At 30.3% G+C, this 19,113-nt stretch overlaps 1 protein-coding gene across 2 annotated transcripts in view; it reads left to right on the forward strand.

Moving 5' to 3' along the window:
* LOC129965879 (sphingomyelin phosphodiesterase-like) overlaps positions 1-19,113 on the forward strand; it is a 55,760-nt gene that overhangs the window by 31,518 nt on the left and 5,129 nt on the right. For both annotated transcript variants that reach the window (XM_056080132.1, XM_056080131.1), the window contains exons 7-12: positions 4,416-4,526; positions 7,653-7,733; positions 9,536-9,623; positions 10,420-10,502; positions 11,535-11,721; positions 17,241-17,425. In XM_056080132.1, coding sequence (XP_055936107.1) covers positions 4,416-4,526; positions 7,653-7,733; positions 9,536-9,623; positions 10,420-10,502; positions 11,535-11,721; positions 17,241-17,425 — 735 coding nt within the window. The remainder of the gene's footprint in view (positions 1-4,415; positions 4,527-7,652; positions 7,734-9,535; positions 9,624-10,419; positions 10,503-11,534; positions 11,722-17,240; positions 17,426-19,113) is intronic.

Consider the following 19,113-nt stretch of genomic DNA (forward strand, 5'->3'; position numbering starts at 1 on the left):
TTCTCTTTTAAGCCTAAAAACGAAGATATTATTGAAAGCTTCTAACCAGCATTCATAACAACCCAATGTTACTGTTAAGAGAGTCAAACAATAAGCTCGGAAAAGAAGACATTGCTAAAGGTTTCGAATCAATATGCATAAGAATCCAATGTCGCTGTTAAGAGAATCAGATATTAAGCGATGTTTATATCAAGTTAATATAAATAAACGAATAATTATTCTCTTTAAAAGTTCTTATTATTTAACAATTATTAAAGTTTAGAAAGGTAGAAGGCAGTATTCATCTCACATGCGATAAACTTTTTGAACAGTATGCTATCGGTATTTCATCAAATATGACATTGACAAAAAGTAAGAAAAACAAGATTTCCATTTTCTTCGGCCTTTCACCATCGGAAAAAAAGTAACGGATAATATCTGTCCAAGCAATGAAATCGGTTTAAACATCATTGAAACAAAGGAAAGTGTTGTTTGCACATATTGCATAAAATTTTATAAAGCTTTTTGATACACATTCGCTTTTATTAATATTAGAGGTAAAATAAATTACAAGAGGTGAGCAGTGCATTTCTGCCACTGCTGAACCAGGTCTCTCAGAGAAGTCCCAACAAAGTGAATGACACAAGATTCTGCGAATCATATGAAAATAAAACAAAAAGTTATTAGAATTGTATTTTAAACAAGAAGTCATGTGATGTTATGTGAATAAAATGGAAAATAAAAATATTATATAAAGAAAAATTACATAAATTACTTAAATAAAATTTGTATTAATAAAACCAAACTACAAATATGTATTCCACAAAGAAACCCAAATTACTATATAGCTAGGTTTTCATCACATTTTTTTCCTTAAATATTTTGAAGAAAAAGAAGGTTTAAGTGAATGATGATAAAAAAAAAAATCGAATTTTTATTGAAAGTTATATTTGCGTTGTGCTTCATTGGAACAACAAAATAACATAGCAACGTCAAGATTTGTTTCTTAATAATCTGAATTTAAAATGGTAAAATGGGAGAAAGAGATATTTGAAAAAAAAAAGAAGAAAAAAAAAGACATATTTTCTTTTATTGTCTCTAAAGCTAGACAATTATTGTAAGTTTTCTGTCACTCCCAAATAAATGATGAAGATTTAAATTGACCGGCCCAAATGATTGCCTACCTGTCTATTCTTTAAATACACATTTCAGTTCTCTTTCATAAATTTAAATTAGATTATGCTTTAACCTTAAAAAAATGTTAAATATTTATAAAAAATTAGATTCTTGTAGTTTTTAAAAATCGTTTGGGACTCCTGTAATTTTTCGGGATTTAAAAATTCTTGCTACAGATTTTCAAATTACGATTAAAAATAAATCTGCAGACAACAAAATGATTTTGTATTGGGTCGAATATTAATAAAATATACTTTTTTAGCTTTCTCATATACAACCACTTAGCTTCGAAGAGCTCGTTGGATGTCTGATCGCTGTAAATAATGATGTATAATTACTACTAGCAGGTATAGCTAGTGTACAGTTACTATTATGTATAATTACTATGGTATATATTATATTCAAATTTTCTCTTAAATATTCAATCATAAAAAAGATTTTAATGGACATTTTGTGACAATGAATTTAAAAATAATTCCTCGCCAAGTAACGCTATGTACATGAGCTTGTAAATAAATGAAAAAAAAAAAAAAAAAAAAGACAATATTACGTTTTCACAACGTAAATCGACGATTACATCTTCCGAAATGTGAAGGAATCCGATTCAGAATACTAATACTAAAGTTAATAGTTAAAACAATTTATCACATATATAATTTAGTGATTGCATATTTTCTTTTCTTATTTATTATCATACTTTATTATATTCTTCACATTAATTGCCAGTTTAAATCTTTTTCATAGCGTTGTACATATTCTTAGAATAATATAAAGAAAATACTGCAAGCAGCTTTTTCCTACTCTCCTGATATTTTAACATGAAAACTTAGTTTATGCTTTCATTAGTGAAAGAGTATATCATATCATTCATTTTATGATAAAACTTAAACCATTTTGATATTATAGGACAAATACAGTAAATAATTTTTAAAGTTAGTCTTCATTGAATCAAATGTGGTTTAAATCAAAATTTAATCTCAATTAATTTCTTCCTTTTTTTTATACAACAAAAAAATTATTTTAACTAGTTTTTAAAATTTGAAAACATGACTTATAAGATGAGAATTTTTACAATTAGCTGCTCTGAACTGGTCTAGAAGGAAAGTATTAACCACTTTTTCCCCCATTCTAATAAAAAAATTCCATCTGATTATTTTCCCAGAGATTTCTTTTATTACTTAGTTATTAGAAGAACTTATTAATATAACTAACTAATTATAATAAATATCTTTTGATTATCAATATCATTATTTGATTACCATATCAATATAATCAATATCATTTTGATTAATTAAATTATCTTGGAAATTACTGTTTGGAGATTTTTGATTCCTTAATCAATGCGATGTGAGGCAAAGCATAGATATTCCAATTTTTAATCGCTAAATTATCTTCTGAGTTTCCCTGGCAACTATATATATATGTATATTTCAAAAAAAATCTGATACAATTAAATTTGTTTCAAAAATTCATTTCAGATGATGAAATCTCTCAGATGTCTTGATTGAAAAGAAATTTAATATCTCCATTACTGATTCTTGATTTTTATTTCCATGTACAAAGAAGATTCCGACAACCTCGATTGAACAATAATCATAAAAAAAATTGCGATCTCAAGCTTTAGATGAATCATCAGGGCTTAGACTTCTCTGAGTCCAAAAACACCATCTTTATAATTTCGTATCTCTTTGAAAAAGGATAGCTCATAAATGAAGCGAGTCAAATTCACTGAAATTTTCACACTTACACGCACGCGCATACACACATACACAAACATAAATGTAAACAAACCATTATAAAAAAATTTTCAGACAGATTCATTGAAAGTTTTTACAGTTGTGCTTGATTCAATGTTTCACTTATTAATGAAGCTTCAAAATGTTATTAGATATGCTTTAAAAAGAGTTGGTATTTTTTTAAATCAGAGAAAATGAGATGTAAAAAGAAAGAAATAAGAGTCAAACAGAAAGTTTAACAAGGTCTAAAATAGACTTAGCTGTCTCCAAATGAATAATCATTATGACTTAACCATCCCATTTAAATCTTTTAAAAAGTCAATAATCTAGACGAACAAGCTGGTCGCGAAACGCGGCTAGTATGATTTCATTCCTAGAATTATAAATCCGAACCCATCAATGGGCCTGTTTATGGCTGGTTGTCGCTAGAATTGTCTACTCGAGAAAATTTTAAAAATATAGTATTACAGGCACGAAATTCATTATAATAAAATAATAGGGAAAAGTTTATCGAAGTTTACGTATGAACGCATTAACTGAAAAATACAAAGAACTGAAAGAAAAAATTTCATTCATTTCTAAACTTAACGGCACACAGGTCATGTTTATGGTAGAGTGTTCAAAGAAGCTATGGCATTTTAATAAAAATATTTTTTACATTGGAGTATAAAATGCGACATTGGCAGTAATCGATTCTCGTTCTATTGACGTGAAAGAAAGACGTTCTTCTCTTTTTTTAGTATTTAATATATTGTGTTTTGCTTACTTTGTTCCATATATCCATTTGCTATTATAATGTATCACGAAATTCGCAATAAAAATTTTAAATTATATTAAACTATTTAATATTAAATTATTACAGTTTTTGCATTCATATTTCGTTTTCAATGTATTGTAATAGCACAGGATGGTCACAAAATCATTCCTTGGTTACAAAAAAAAAAAACTATTAAAACTTGCCGTATGATTGTTTGGATACATTCTTAAGACATTTATAAAGCTTTTAATAAAATTACTTCCGTAAATAAATTTCATTGTGAGCACCCTTGTTGATTGGAAGAATGTGAAGGCAATATTCCAATTCTCGCCAAGAATTGTCTAGCATTTTTGCTGTCATATTAGACATCGTACTTATGACTTTAACTTCGAGTGTATCACTATTTTCAGCTTGCATTTCAAATACTCTGTCGTTATGAGAATTGACAGATCTGAATTCATGGATTCAAAGAACACTTTGGGCTTTTTCTTTCGTTAACAACAATCGAATGCAAGGTAACTGTGTCTGTATTTCTAGCATCTGTCGGATGAAGATAATTTAAGAAATGACTCTTTCGCAGTAAACATTTTGCAATATTGCATTTCAATGTTTCTTTCGCCATCACTGCTAACTGCCAGGGATAGAAAAACGCTGCATTGCAATCAAGAGTTACAATTATCTTAATGTGAATAACATCGATCGAATGAAAATCCATTTCATTTGTTTTTGTGAAATATTGCCTGATATTTGACTTCGTTGTTTTCCAGTTTCCCTCAACCAGACGTGACGGGAAAATTTTCGATCCAGTGGCTTCACGAGGCGGTGACGGAAGCGTGGGGAAGGTGGCTCCCACGAGATGCGCAGCGCACCTTGAGAGAGTAAGCATTGCATTGCGGAAATTTCTATTGTTTCAGGACTTGCAAATGAATTACATTCACAGAAATTTTTAATGAATTGAAATGCACGGAAGAAACAAATCAATCGCATAGAAAATGACATATTCAAACGGATGCCATGGGAGGTAATAAGTCCTATAGCAGGTTTCTCTCTCATTTAGGACAATGAGATATTTTCTCATTATTTTGTGTAGTAATGAGAAATAGCTCAAAGTGTTCTTTCAAATTGCATTGCTATTTCGCAAAACGGACTGTAGATAAAAATGAATAAAAGTATTTTATTTTTATTTGAAGTGAGTCATTGGAATTTAAATGATAAAAAAGATGGGCACATATTAGGGAAAAAATATAATAACAATCATTAGAGGAATTTTGCAACTTCAATAAACGAGCTATTTGTACTAGCAAGTATTGAAACATTAAAAACCCTGATCTGAGGATTTATCTGTAAAAATACAGTGTATCTTAATTAAAGACATCAAAATGAATAGTTTTTACTGAAAGGGCAGCATGTAACTAGATATCGATTTCATGCAGGCTATATGGGGCAACTTTATCCACAGAATTATAATGTGCAGCATGAGTACAGCTGGTGAATCTGCAGATAACCAAATAGTATTGAAATTTACTGCTTTGTATTGCTTTTCTATTCTTTAGGATTGTTATCAGCCATTTAATCAATAAAAAAGTGACCACCATGATTGGCCTTTTGGTTATATTTGGGCATAACGATATTTTATCTGTTTAATTCAAACTTTATTAGTATGATGGTGTATCAATAATTTGGGTAGTTTGAATGAATCAATAAATTAAGGAAATAAGTGATTCAAATTCTACTAATTATCAAGACACCGGTTAATGTTTTGATGACCACAAAGTGCCTAGGAGAGTTCACGCAAATGTTTTAACGTGTAAAGTGTTTCAAGGGACTGCACTCTTTAATATAATAGTTTTTTTTTTATTATTGTGAATCGTGAAAGGTATTCTCATTATAACTTGTTAATTACTTAATTATTTTTAGTACCTGCATATTCTACATTAAAAAATTATTTATTTTCCCACAAGTACTCGTCTCCAAATACACTGTATGTCACAATTTTTGATTATTTTCTTATTTAGCATTATTAATCTTGCCTCTCCTTTCCTCCTTAAAATATCATCTTCTAACGAATCAATTATAAATTGATTGCTCCAAATAATAAAGACGCCTACTCCTGACAACGTTTCATTCGAGCGTAGCGGGTCCCCGCCCCTTAAAGTGACAGGGTGTCCCGCGGATTGACAATGGAGTCTATTTAATAGTAAATACAAGGAATGATATATGAGTCTTTCAAGTGATGGGAAGGCAGATTAAAACTGCAAGCTTCGGCGCGTTTGATCTCGGAAGCTTTGACACCGTCCTCTTCAAGGGATGAATAAATGATTTCGAATAAAATATTCACAGAGTAGAAAGAGGCAGTCTTATTTAGGACAGCGTTTCTTTTTTTCTCTATGTTGGACTTGGAATATTCGTGGTTCATTTAAAAGAACCGATACGAAATTATTTTTTTTTCTTATAAATAATTGTTAATTGTTTCGTAAAACAAGCAAGACAGTTATTGGTGCATGTCGGGGAATCACTTATTTATATTACCAGTGTGAAAAATTTGACATGAAATGGAATGTGTTATATGTAAAATATTACATGTCTTCAAATAAACCTTTTGGAATTTAAGAATTTAATTTTATGAATAAAATGAATACAAACACAAAATATTCGGCTTTTCTCATCCCCTTAAATTTTGAAAGCTGCCAGTTAAAATTTGTAAAGTCAATTATAACCATAAGATGACAGGATTCACTTCATCTTTTTTTTTTTTTTTTTTTACTACAAACATTTATTTAAATTGACTTGTTTCATATTTATAAAGGGTAAATATTACAATCGTTTTTGTTTCCCTCACTCTCTGATACAGAATTGTATTTTATAGACATGCTAAAGATTTGATAAGTTGTACACTTTGCTTATCTCGATGATAATACGGTTATACTCATTTTTTCGGGACTTAATATCAGTTATTATTAACTTATTCCATTTTTAATTAACATATTTTATTTAACTAAATTTTGATCCCATACTAATGATGCTACTTGATAGTGAATTTAGAAAAAAAAATTACTATAAGAGAGCATAATATTTGCAAAAATCAATTAGAAAGTAACTGAAATAAAAAAAAAGTTATACTTTGCAGTATGTTAATACAAGCATGCTTTTTAAGGTGTATGACTGAGTTCGGAATGAATTCTTTGAAAAACGCTCTAATATAGCTAAATTTTTGCATAGAAAAAAATTGAAAAAACACCCCTGAAGCCTAAATGTGTCTGTTAAATGACAAAGGTTTTTTTAAAAATATGAAGAAAAAGGACTGCTTTTTTGACTGTAAAGAGGTATAAAATAAAAATCCTTTAATTTAGAGGCTTATCAACTGACAGCTTAAGAAATGTATTTCCTAGCTCCCGAACTAAAAAAGAAGTTGTGTTTCTATCCATTTTTTTAAATATTGGGGTTTGACTGATAAATAACAAAAAATTTTAATTTTGTTTCGTATTTTAAAACTATTATAAAATATTTCTAAATGAACGGATTGCTTACTCTTTAGTTCAGGAACTGCAGAGCATATTGATAAATTATTACATCAAATTTGAACAAAAAATATGCATTATATTTTAATTTTTATAAGGTTTTTCGTAATGCTAACAAAGATTAGAATCTGAGATAATAGCGTTTGAAGATGGAAAATTGCATTAAAATGTATATAAATATAAAAACCAATGTAGCTTCTCGAAAAATAGACTTAGAAACAAAATTTAAAAAAAAAACTTAAAAAAAAAACTGTTTAAACATGAAAAATATTTTTAAAAAATTCAAATTTTTGCAAAAAAATACCCTCCGACTTTACAACGCAGTCATTTACCTTAAAGACTCTTTTTATTAAACTGCTGGTATAGTTACTTGATACTACAAGAGGCATTACTTTATTACAAAGTTATCGGAAAATATAAAGTCGTTTAATAAATAACCTCCATATACTCATTACTCTCAATATAATTTTTATTACTTGTTTTCAGGGGAATGTATTACGCAGTTCGAATCAATCCTGGTTTGAGGCTGCTTTCTCTGAACATGAATTATTGCAATAGTCAAAACTGGTATGTTTTTTCTTTGGCTTTTCTTGAGATATTTTTCGCCCCAATGAACATCTTAATAATCTTTTCTTAAATAGAATTTTTCTTTGAATATTCATGATGGAGAAATTCCACGGACCATTTATCCCGTAAATTTTATACCGATCATTCTTTTATGTCGAAGAACATGAATAATAAACGAAGAAAATACTTCTACCAGAATGATTGATGATTGGTGATTAGAATATTCACAACAAAGTAAAGCTATTTTTATGCTGTCTAGAAAACAAAATAAACGAAAAATACACAAGAGTTAATTGCTTTGTCCCAAAAATAACTTTTCAACTGTTTTATCGAAGTGAAAAGTAGAGTTATTTTTCTCGTCCTTCGTTTGAGAAATGTTTTTAAAATTGCGTAATTTAGTATTCTTTTATTTACATTTTTTTCCCTAAAAATCTTTTGCAGTCGCATTCGAACATTGTTTTTGAATTTTGACTTTTCATAACCAGAAAAGGTAATCTAAGCATCTTTAGATTGAAAAACTAAAATTAAAGCTTTTGTTTCGCCTTGCAGCAAATGAAGAAATGGAAGTTTTTTCTTCCATTAACTAAATTATTTGCTACATGTATAACAGATATTCAAACACTTATCTAAGAAGTCGTTGCAATTTTCGTTGAATGATTAATAAATAACATAGTTAAAAAAGGTATTTAGAAATGAATATGCTTTTATATGCCTATTAAAAATATCGAAAAAATTTTATTAGTGGAAAGATTATTCTAAATCGTAATAAATCGTAAATTTTCTCTTAATATTATCATTTTGATTCTTTTGCAGTAAAGTAATTAAAATATACTAGGTGCCTTTCCAATACGAGGCGAAACATTTTACCTTAGCTTTAAAAACATTTGCTTTGTAATAACATTAACAGACAAAAAAGGGATTAACTGTTTCACGTGACATTAATAGTTGGCGAAAAAAATACTAAACTTTTTTACAAAATTAGAAAAATATTGTTTTTTTTTTCCGTTCTGCACATTTGTACATATTTCTCTACAGGACTTTAGCAGAAAATAGCTTGTTTGCTAAAAAGAATTAAATCATTTTTAGCCGGCGTCCTGGCATAGGGGTAGCGCGTCTTCCCCGTGATAAAAAAATAAAATGCTATAAAAATAATGCCTATAAAAAATAAGAGGCGTCCCCCTCAGGCTTAAATCGCTGTCTTCGTAACAGCGGGCTTGTCAGTGGCAAGTGCCATAAGAAACAAACAAATCATTTTTATATTTGAAAGGGAAGAAGGGGGGGGGGTATTTTTTCCACCTACTTTTTATATTCATAAGATAAAGATGAATGTTTTTTCAAATTGAATTAAAATCTTAAGAGTAATCGTCCAGAATTACTGTTATTCATTGAAAAACTGTTAAAGCGCATTTCTTTTTTAAAAATGATATTTCTTTAACAAATTTTTCATATTAATATTATCATGGAAGAAATAAGTATACTTCGAAACTTCCAAGATGTTTTTTCAGTTCAAAGTTTACCACCGATATAAATTTTTTACTTTCATTTTATTATAGCCTGAGAAGAATTAATAAAAGATGATACGGTTTCCTTTATTTAAAATATCATGTTCATCCGTTCTCATGAATGTTTTGCTGCTTAAATTCAATTACTTATAAAAATATTTATGTTTTTTTTCCAGCTGTAGTAATTCTGAGTTTAAATTCCTTTCGAGCGATTTTTTTTTTTTTTTTTTTACATCTTGAGCAAAAAGTTTACACTGCATGACTACATTTGTTTTTGAAAAGTGATCATTTCATTTTTAGGTGGATGCTTTTAAATTCGACAGATCCTGGTCAAGAGCTCGAATGGTTGGTACACCAACTGCAAGAGGCAGAACTTCGAGGAGAAAAGGTAAGGGCTTAAATTTCTTTATTAAGCATGATTATCTTCTTTTCTTCTGCTTGAAAACAACTTACTGCACGGTACTTTAAAAAAAATCACAAAAAAGCAATTATGAGTTGAACAAAAAAAAAAAAAAAAGTGATAGAAAATGTTCTCAGTTTTCTTTGTTGCCGTCTAATGCCATTCCTGTTCTTTTTTTTTTTTTTTGGTTTTTTTTGGAAGGGGGTATTTTTTTCCATCCACCTTTATGCTGTGCCGTTTTTTATTAAGACAGCGACGTGGTGAAAAGAAAAATTGATTTTCTCTGCGTCTCAAGGTGAAACTAAATGAATTTCACTTCATGCCATTTGATGATTAAGGTCTCTGCATGAAACTCCGCTTTATTGAATTAAGATGCAGACTCGCATGTCTTGCCTCCAATAACAGGCCTAGGAAAGATCCTTGGCTTATGACAACGCGGAACAGAGTAGCACTGAATACGCTTTATTGCATTCTTAAGAAAATGCCTATTTAAAGTGACTTCTTAAAACAACAATTCATCAAGCTGCACTGGAAAACTGCTTGTTGTTCCCTATTAGAAAAAACTTGTTGTTCCCTATTAGAGATGTATCTTTAGCTCGTTTCTGACCATAAGAATGATTGCTATTCTTAGTTATCTGCCATCATTACACCGTTCTTAAATGACCGAATAATTGTTAGTTGTGCTTACTAATATTTGCATAGCAAAAAGTGCGGAGCGAAAGTTTGAATTGATTCAGCACGTTCTTATATCTGGAAATATAATATATATATATTATTATTACAGGTCCACATCATCGGACATATACCTCCCGGGCATAGCGATTGCCTACCAGTGTGGAGTGCTAACTATCACCGAATTATAAACAGGTAAAATGATTTGGCTTTTTATAGCTACATTGACATGTATAAACAAATTTACAGCAGACCGGTGAAGGTATGTGAGTCCTCAAAAATAATTAATCCTGCACGAAATACGATAACATTTCTGCTCTTGAGAAACGTCTTTAAAATTTTATTTCTCAGGGATGTGGTAAAGAATAAGAGACATTGAAGTAGATTTTGCTCATGCGTGTTAGGGATCGTTTACACTCTCTTATTCTTATACTCATTCAAAGAATACTGTCACGCACAGGCATGAGAAAGAATTTGGGCAATTCAAATGGATATTCCAATGTTTTTCTGCCGGTAGCCGTTTTTTTTCTTACTTTTCAATTTATTATTGTTTTTATTCTTATGCAACGGTGTACAGGAACGGTTGCAAGAAATGTACTTTAAATACTCATAATAAATCTTTGAAAGTTGATTCACAAAAACTAAAATGGACAAAGAATATTGTTCAGAAGTTAAACTTTATTTGACAGGATAAATTTCTGAGCGGAATGGACAAGGAAATAGGAATACTAGATTAAAGTTCATGAACTATACGAAAGAGAAATATATTCTTTCAATCAATCATTTATTTCAGAAAAATAGTAATGAAAGTTAGCGGCAGTCTTTATGGCATTGCTAATGTTGGTGTTAGGATAACATATAATATTTCACTCATCTGGTTTGCTGTGTTTATTTTTTCTCATATGCAAGAACAGATAGGTGAACGGATAAAAACATACTTCCGAAATTGACCTTTTCATTTTGTAGTTTCCTAACAAGTATAGATTTATCAAAATCTTAAGATTGAAATTTTTGAAGTGTTCTGTATGTTTTGCTTTGTGTACGAGAAACTAAAAATGCAATAAGGGAAATAAAAATAAAATTTAAATTTAGAAATATTTTACTTAGCATTCTTAGGTCCGAATTTTGTAAAGAGCGGAGTTCATTCGTAATCATTCACAAGAATATAAATTCTGAATTCATTGATATTCTGAGAAGCTTTAAATGTTAGTTATGTTTTCATTCCAGGTTTGAAAATACAGTGCGTGCACAGTTCTTCGGACACAGTCATTTGGACGAACTGGAAGTTTTCTACGATGACGACCGCCGGCCCACAAACGTCGCCTATATTGGTCCGTCTGTGACGAGCTACGAGGGCCTCAACCCTTCCTATCGAATATACACTGTGGACGGGAGTTATCCCAAGAGCACGAGTGTGAGCACTCTCTTTATATATACATAACAAATTATCAAAATGACAGCGTACAGGATTGACTTTTATATTCATTTCAAAATTTTTGTGTTGTTGCTGCTAATGGTATTTGTTATAGACAAACCCGTTGACGAAGTCAGCGATTTTAAGGGTCTCTTTTTTCAGTAGCGCCATCTAGGTCCAAAAGTACGTCATAGCTACTCAAGCGTCACAGCCGTTTTCACGGGCGGACTTCATTCATACATTTCATTCACTTACCCACAAATCGTCATTTAGACCTGAATCAGAGAACGATCACCTCTGATCCAGTACCCCCAGTGGTGTTACTCTCGACATGGCGGACTTTGTGGTCACGACAGATTTATACATGCACCAGCTACTATGTACACTGACAGTCTTTGGCCGGAGGGGTTCGAACTCACAACCCAAGGGATGCGAATCCAACGTTCTACCAACCAGGCTATATTTGTAAAAGCAAGGAATGCATAGCGTACGATTTTGTCAAAGACACTTTAACAAATATATTTTCCAGAAAAATTTTAATGCATATAGGAAAATAAATATGAAGGGAAGGCAAGTGCTTTTTAATAAAGTATCTAACTAACCTATTTTAGCAAACATCTCTTTAAGAATCAATGGACTTTCTCGGACATATTACTGACTTTTTGTTTTTGCAGGGCTTTCATTCACATGACTCATTTGGCGTTTGCTTTTGAACATCAGACGCATTGGTACAGCTTCATTTTGTAAACAAGATTGAGATGTGGAAAACATTTTTGAGCCTAATTTTTTTTTTTCAGGTGAAAATTCTCTGCAATTTGGGAGGTATTTTCTATGCAGCTTTCTTCAACAGTAGCTTTTCCCCTTAGACTTGATTATCACAAACATTTTTTTTCTTCTGCTAAGAACATGCACTTCTGCCAGAAACAATCCATGCAAGGATCACATTCTTGCCTTCCCGACAGGGAAACACATCGAAATTTGAGTTATAAATAAAAGGTTTCATTCCAAATAAAAAGTGCATAGGATGTAAAATACATTACATACTTGCGATGTTTCCATTTTGAAGCAGCAAAAGAACTATTATTTTTTTTAAAAGCAATGTTATTTTAATAACAAATCTTTCATTTATCTTAATCAACGCATTTATGTATTTCCAAAATAAGTGAAATGTCTCCTGTTTTAAAAAGCTAAAAAAGTTTTTTTTTTTGTACATCCCGAGTTAGCCGATAGTTATAGTTTTAAAAGCAGTGAAAGTTAATCCGTGCAATTAATATTTTAATCTGTGCAATAGCCGAAAAATGTTACAAATAATTATTCAGAATTATTATCCACCATATAATATCTATATATATGTCCACCAAGACAGAAATTTCAGATTTTTACTTTCTGAATTATTGAAAATTCATTTCATTCAAAATCATTTGCTTATTATTATTATTGGCAGTTGCTCATAAGAACTCTCATATTCGTCATGGCTTATGTATTTTGAGATTGAATCTCTAAGATTCCTCAACAGAGGCACTGCGATCCTCAAGTAACAATCCTTTCACCTCTTTAATTTTTTTGTTCGAACATAATTTTGTTGAATAATAATGTCATTTTAACCCTATCTAATAATACTGAACACATTTGTTTGATATATTTTTAAATTTTGCAATTAAAGCAAAAATGAATTAAATTTTTTACTATATTATTAGAACGTTTTATATTATTAATATATTCATTTTATACATGCGAATAAATTTTTTAGTATTTGATCTTAATTTTTTCTGATATGCAGTTTCCGCCTACGTGTTATATAAAAGTACATTTTCTTCAAAAAGTTTCTTTCAGCAAAAAGTATTCTATGAGTTGCTTCTTTAAAAGCACGCGTTGTATTCATTTCTGACTTTGAAAAGCAATAATATGATTTTTATTTCAAACAGTTTGAACATGTATTCAATAAACCATTTTTTATTTCTTTATTCTTTAAAAATATTTTTGACGAAAAAACAAGTTTTCATAACATACTAAGCCATAAAGATGTCAAGTGGCTTAATTTTTTATATGAAGTAAAAAATGTCAAGCCTTGTTATCCACTCATTACGAAAATAAAGTAAAATAAAATAACTCAACTTAAAGATAAAAACTAAGGAACTCAAGGGCTAAACAAACAGTTACAGCATAAATTAATTTCTATAGATTTTAAAAAAGAATTATTAGATATTTTCCTATTCTGCAAATGCATCACTATGATAAAAATATGCGAAAGTTAAACTTTTTCATCCCTTGCTTTTAAAAGTTTGTACATATAATAATTGGAAATTTTTATACTAAAAATTAAATTCACAAATTTAAATATTGAGGATCTTAGAATTCTTCAAATTATAAGCATTTTTAACTAATTGCATTATTTTTTTTGAACTGCTGGCAGAATATGTGCCAGTATTTTTCAAAGAAATATATTCAGGTTTAATCCATGATTATTCTAATAAAAAAAGACAAGCAGATTCTTGAAGAATAATCAATTAATTTAGTTTATTAAGAGATATGAATATCAAAAGTATGTATAAATTATCAGAAAAGATCTAAAATTTTCAATTAGTGACATTTTTATAAAAAATAATATTACTTTTCAGAAAATTATCGTAGCTTCCTTTTAAAAATTAAATCATGATAGTTTTCAAACATTACATTTGCGTTATTAAGCCAACTCATCATTGTTCCGTGAAAAATGCAACACTATTAATAAGATATGTCCCGTTGACCTTGTACATGATAGAAATTTTGAATTCACTAGAATTGAATGTGTATTGCATATTTTATAAGATTCTTCACCAAAACATGAGAAATTATCTTTTAACATTAAAGCTGTTTTTTTTAAAAAATTGCATATGGATGCATTTAAACACGAAAAAATATCATTAAAAATCAACGGAATTGATTTTGAGATATCCTAGATGCATAGCAAATAAAACTGCTCATGTCATATAGCAGCTAGTTCCACATTGTCTTTTAAATATATCCTGTCTTTTCTTTCTCCCTCAAGATGTATGAATTCCTTAATTAAATTGAAAATTAAATTACTTTTTGAAATGTGATGCATGAACATGAATTCCATTCATTATTCTGGTTTAGTTTAGTTATATTAAGGTCTCGTTTTCAAAGCAGCACTAAGGCCATTTTGGGATGGGCCTCGTAATTTTGAACCGCGATCAGTCGACAGGGGTGACAACTGAGCTGTCATCCTTTCTCCAAACTTCCACACCAGGCCAGTGGGTGGAAGCCGACGGATTTGCGTGCCCCAGACCCGCTAACCTGACGGTTCTTCGGTGGAACCGGATATTGAACCTGAAACTCTCCGGTTCCGTAGCCGCGATCTTACCGCCCAAGCGCACCCTTCTGGATGACCGTGAAATAATGTGATATTTTTGGAACTCTTGTAAAAATCTGTTTCGCCAAATGTTAAAAATATGGCCAGCAAACTATTGTAATAAAATAATTTTAATTTATGCAAAAGAAAAAAAAAATCCATATTTCGCCATGGCTTGCAATATTGTGCTCATATACATGAGCAGGTCAAATAGTCAAAACAATAACAGAAATCACAATTTCTAATACATATGAAATCTTATCCTGCATCGTTCTTATATGTGATTAATGAAAGGAGCTTCTCAAGCGTTCCTAAGAATATTTATTCTTTTGATTGTGCGTTCTACCACAGATTTTAGCAGTTCAACATGGATTTTCCAGAGTTTTGTCGCTATGGATCCTTCAATGTGACTAGATAATTTACTTTGTAAATTTCACTTTCCACATACTTAGAAAACTAAAAATCGTAAGAATCTGTTGCGCTCTTCAAGGCAATGCTAGGTTAAATAGCTCTCTTTCTATAAAAATTTGCATTGAAATCATGCTGCACACATGCACATCTAATTTGAGAAGTTGGTTAGTTTTTCACGAATACGGTAGATTACAGACATCTAAGGTGCTGCTGAACAACAAAGTTTGAAGCCTTTAAGATGCTGTTGTATAGCATCAACGATCTACAATTACAACGTGACCTTGTGCATTTTAAATATTCATAATCCCAACTATAAGTACCTATGTAAATGTCACTATTCACAGTGTAAATTCATTGAATCGCACTATGTAAATAAAAGTTTCAGAAATTGCGATTTCTGAAATTTTCTCCGGAAGTTGATTTGGCTATCTACGCTTATAACGATACTTTGTTGTCAGCGAAGGCAACTAAAAACTTCTTTGTTGTCGAAAAAAATCTCATGGTCGGAGTAATACGCTATCCATATTTGATTACATCTGATTAAACATGTTTTTTTTTTTATAATCGAGCTCCTAATATCCCATACTATTTACTGTCCTTCCCCGTATATGAATAGATATATCATCAAGTGACCACTGATTGCAGTAATAATATTCTTAGAAAAAATATTAACCCAAAATTTTTTGATAGAATAGAACACTTAAATTATAAACATTACTTTAACCTTTAGTAAAATTAAAATTGAAATTTTGACACCAGAAATTTGTTTCTTTGTACTTAAAATGTCATAATCTTTAATTTAAAAATTTAGCACCTTAATTATATTATAAAATATTTTTGTCTTGAATAATTTCAACGTCGCGTCTTAAATATCATAGTGAATTTCACAATTGAACCTTATATTTAAATAGCAGCTGCTTCGTTATATAGTCATACGGATTTATTCTTAAGGGAATATTTGCACCTTCAAAAAATCGTCTTTTCATTTTTATTTTAATAAAATAGGGGGCATTGCAGAAACGCATAATTTTTGTAGGTTTGAAAATTCGGAAGTTTATAAATTATTCTTTTATAATGAATCTAATAGAAACTCCTATAAACTTTGCCTTTTTTTTTGAAGCACATTTTCTCTCTTATGACACGCATATAATGTATTCTGACTTTACAAACGTATGAAACTTTATACATCAATATTTACTAACATTGCACATCCATTAAACATATTTCCATTTTTTCAGTAATAGTATTAATATTTAGGATCTATGTATCATGGAAATATCATGTATTTTTTAGATCTTTTCAAATAATATGATATTTCAATCATATATTCAAATCATATTTTTTTGAAATTTTTATTATTAGCCTATTTAAATGAAAATGTTTCATAGTAATTATTAAACCTATGCTCATATATTATGCTAATTTTGGAGTCATTTTACTCAGAATTACTTTTTCTGAGAATAATGATTTGTGGATGTAAACTTGAAAACTATGGCATTGGAACACATATTCGATTTGTCATTTTAAAGCAAATATATTTCTACTGCTTTATAATTAAAATAAATTATTCATTCTATATGTCCTAAATTTTCTATAGATATGAAATTTTATTTGCGAAAAAAATCTCCTCTATTTACAAATGAAATTTATGCAGTTTTTATTATAGAGTTTATGCCAGTAGTCCCCTCAAGTATTTTCTATAGATAGCGAGTAAGAATAATATATATTTTTATTTTGCTTATTTCATGTTTTGCAGGCAGTTCTAGATCACGAAACATACTACCTGAATTTAACAGAAGCGAACTTAAGGGATCGTCCAATATGGCGGAGATCTTATTCAGCCCGTCAAGAATATGGAATGCAGAACTTACAACCGGATCAATGGAGCAAACTACTTGATCGCTTTGAAGTAGATGATGATCTCTTCCAAAAGTTCGTTAGGTAATTAGCTGTGCTTTCATAACATTTTTTTTACTTACTTTATGGAGCTTGTTTGTGCCGTGTTCTTTCATTCAAATAATCTTCTGATATTCTTTCATCTCTTCATTCTGAATCGGAGTTTCTCTTATTTATTTTGGGATTTAATTTGACGAAGAGTATTATGATATTGAAGGCCTTAAAAGAATTTTTTTTTTGAAAATAAGAAACGTATTAACAAAATTAACTAAATGGAAATGTAAACTGTATTATGATTATTGAATTTCTCTAAAAATTATTTTCGAATAGATAAAACTGAAATTTCTGAATTCAAAGTTTCCAAATCACTAAATACTTTAGTTCAATAAGAAGAGTGATTCATACTGAAAGAGACAAAAAAAAAGTATACCTATGAAAGTTATAATGAATTTATTTCCATTAATCAGATTTGCCGTGAAACTACTCTTATTCACGTATCTGTAGCTGTTCTATGTGTGCCCCTCTGTTGACACGGCAAATGTCTATGCAGTATTCTATTTCCTACAAAACTCGAGAAAAAAAAACATTCCCTATTATGGAGTCATATACATCAGTTATTTGCTGTTTCAGCTGCTGTAAGTCTTGAGGAAGTGGAGGCACTATGATCTTGCCCTTAAGAAGATCCCATAGGAAAGAAAAATCGCAAGTGTTAGATCTAAAGATTTCGGCGGTCTAGAAAGTAATAGTATATCATTTAACCCAGCATGGGCAGTCCAGTGATGGTTGGACGATTCTTCAGGTATTACCGTACGTTGTTACGGAAATGTGGGGAAGCGTCGTTATACTGCAGAATGAAACCGGAAACCACTTCCTCTAACTTTGGAAACATTCACATTTGAAGCATATCAACGTTAATAAACCCATTCCATGAAGACCCTGATTTTTCCATGAAGAAGAAAAAGATGAAAAACACAACTGTTGGTTCACATCTGGCGAATCCGACTGATGTTCCATTATTTTATGCTGATTTTCCCAGTACCAATATTGTAAGTTATGGTGATTAACTTTGCTACTTAAATGAAAGGCGAGTTTATCCGCAAATACAAGTCTGTTCTCGAAATCATTTAATCCAGCTTATAATGAAAATCTAAGCAGAAATCTTAATGCAATGGTTTGCCAGAAAGTTTTGAATCCTGCACCGTCTGAAATGCTTATGCCTTGAACTGTAGACGCCTCCATTACTTGAGGCGCACTCGCGCGACGAGCTGATATTTCAGTGCTTCGTATAAGCGTATTTTTTCAACCATTTCGGTGATCTTCTTGGACTGATTTTCTTACTTGTTCAGTTTGTGTCTTGGGTTTCTTCGCCCATTATTCGATGCTGCGACTATGCAAAGGTTCTTTATAAAGTCGTACGAAAAGTTCTTTGAAAGAAGTTGAACGAAGAGGTTTTCGCATATTCCAAAGCCTTTTCCGGCAGGGATTTTTATAAGAAAGCTTTCTCCAGCTGAGATTTTGTTCTTGACCAAGTTTCGCTGTTGCTGGATAAGACTCGCACAATTATTTTCGGAATTCTAAATGAATCGATGACAGAATTCTATTACTATGCTATTTTTCCCCCCAAATATGAGTCACTTTGCATACAGTTAAGGTTCTTAAAATTATCATTTGCAATCTATAACCTTTTATATAATTTACGGAAATATGTCATGATAAATGTCTGTAATGTCATA

Source organism: Argiope bruennichi, chromosome 4 (assembly GCF_947563725.1).
Source record: "Argiope bruennichi chromosome 4, qqArgBrue1.1, whole genome shotgun sequence".
Lineage (NCBI taxonomy): Eukaryota > Metazoa > Arthropoda > Arachnida > Araneae > Araneidae > Argiope > Argiope bruennichi.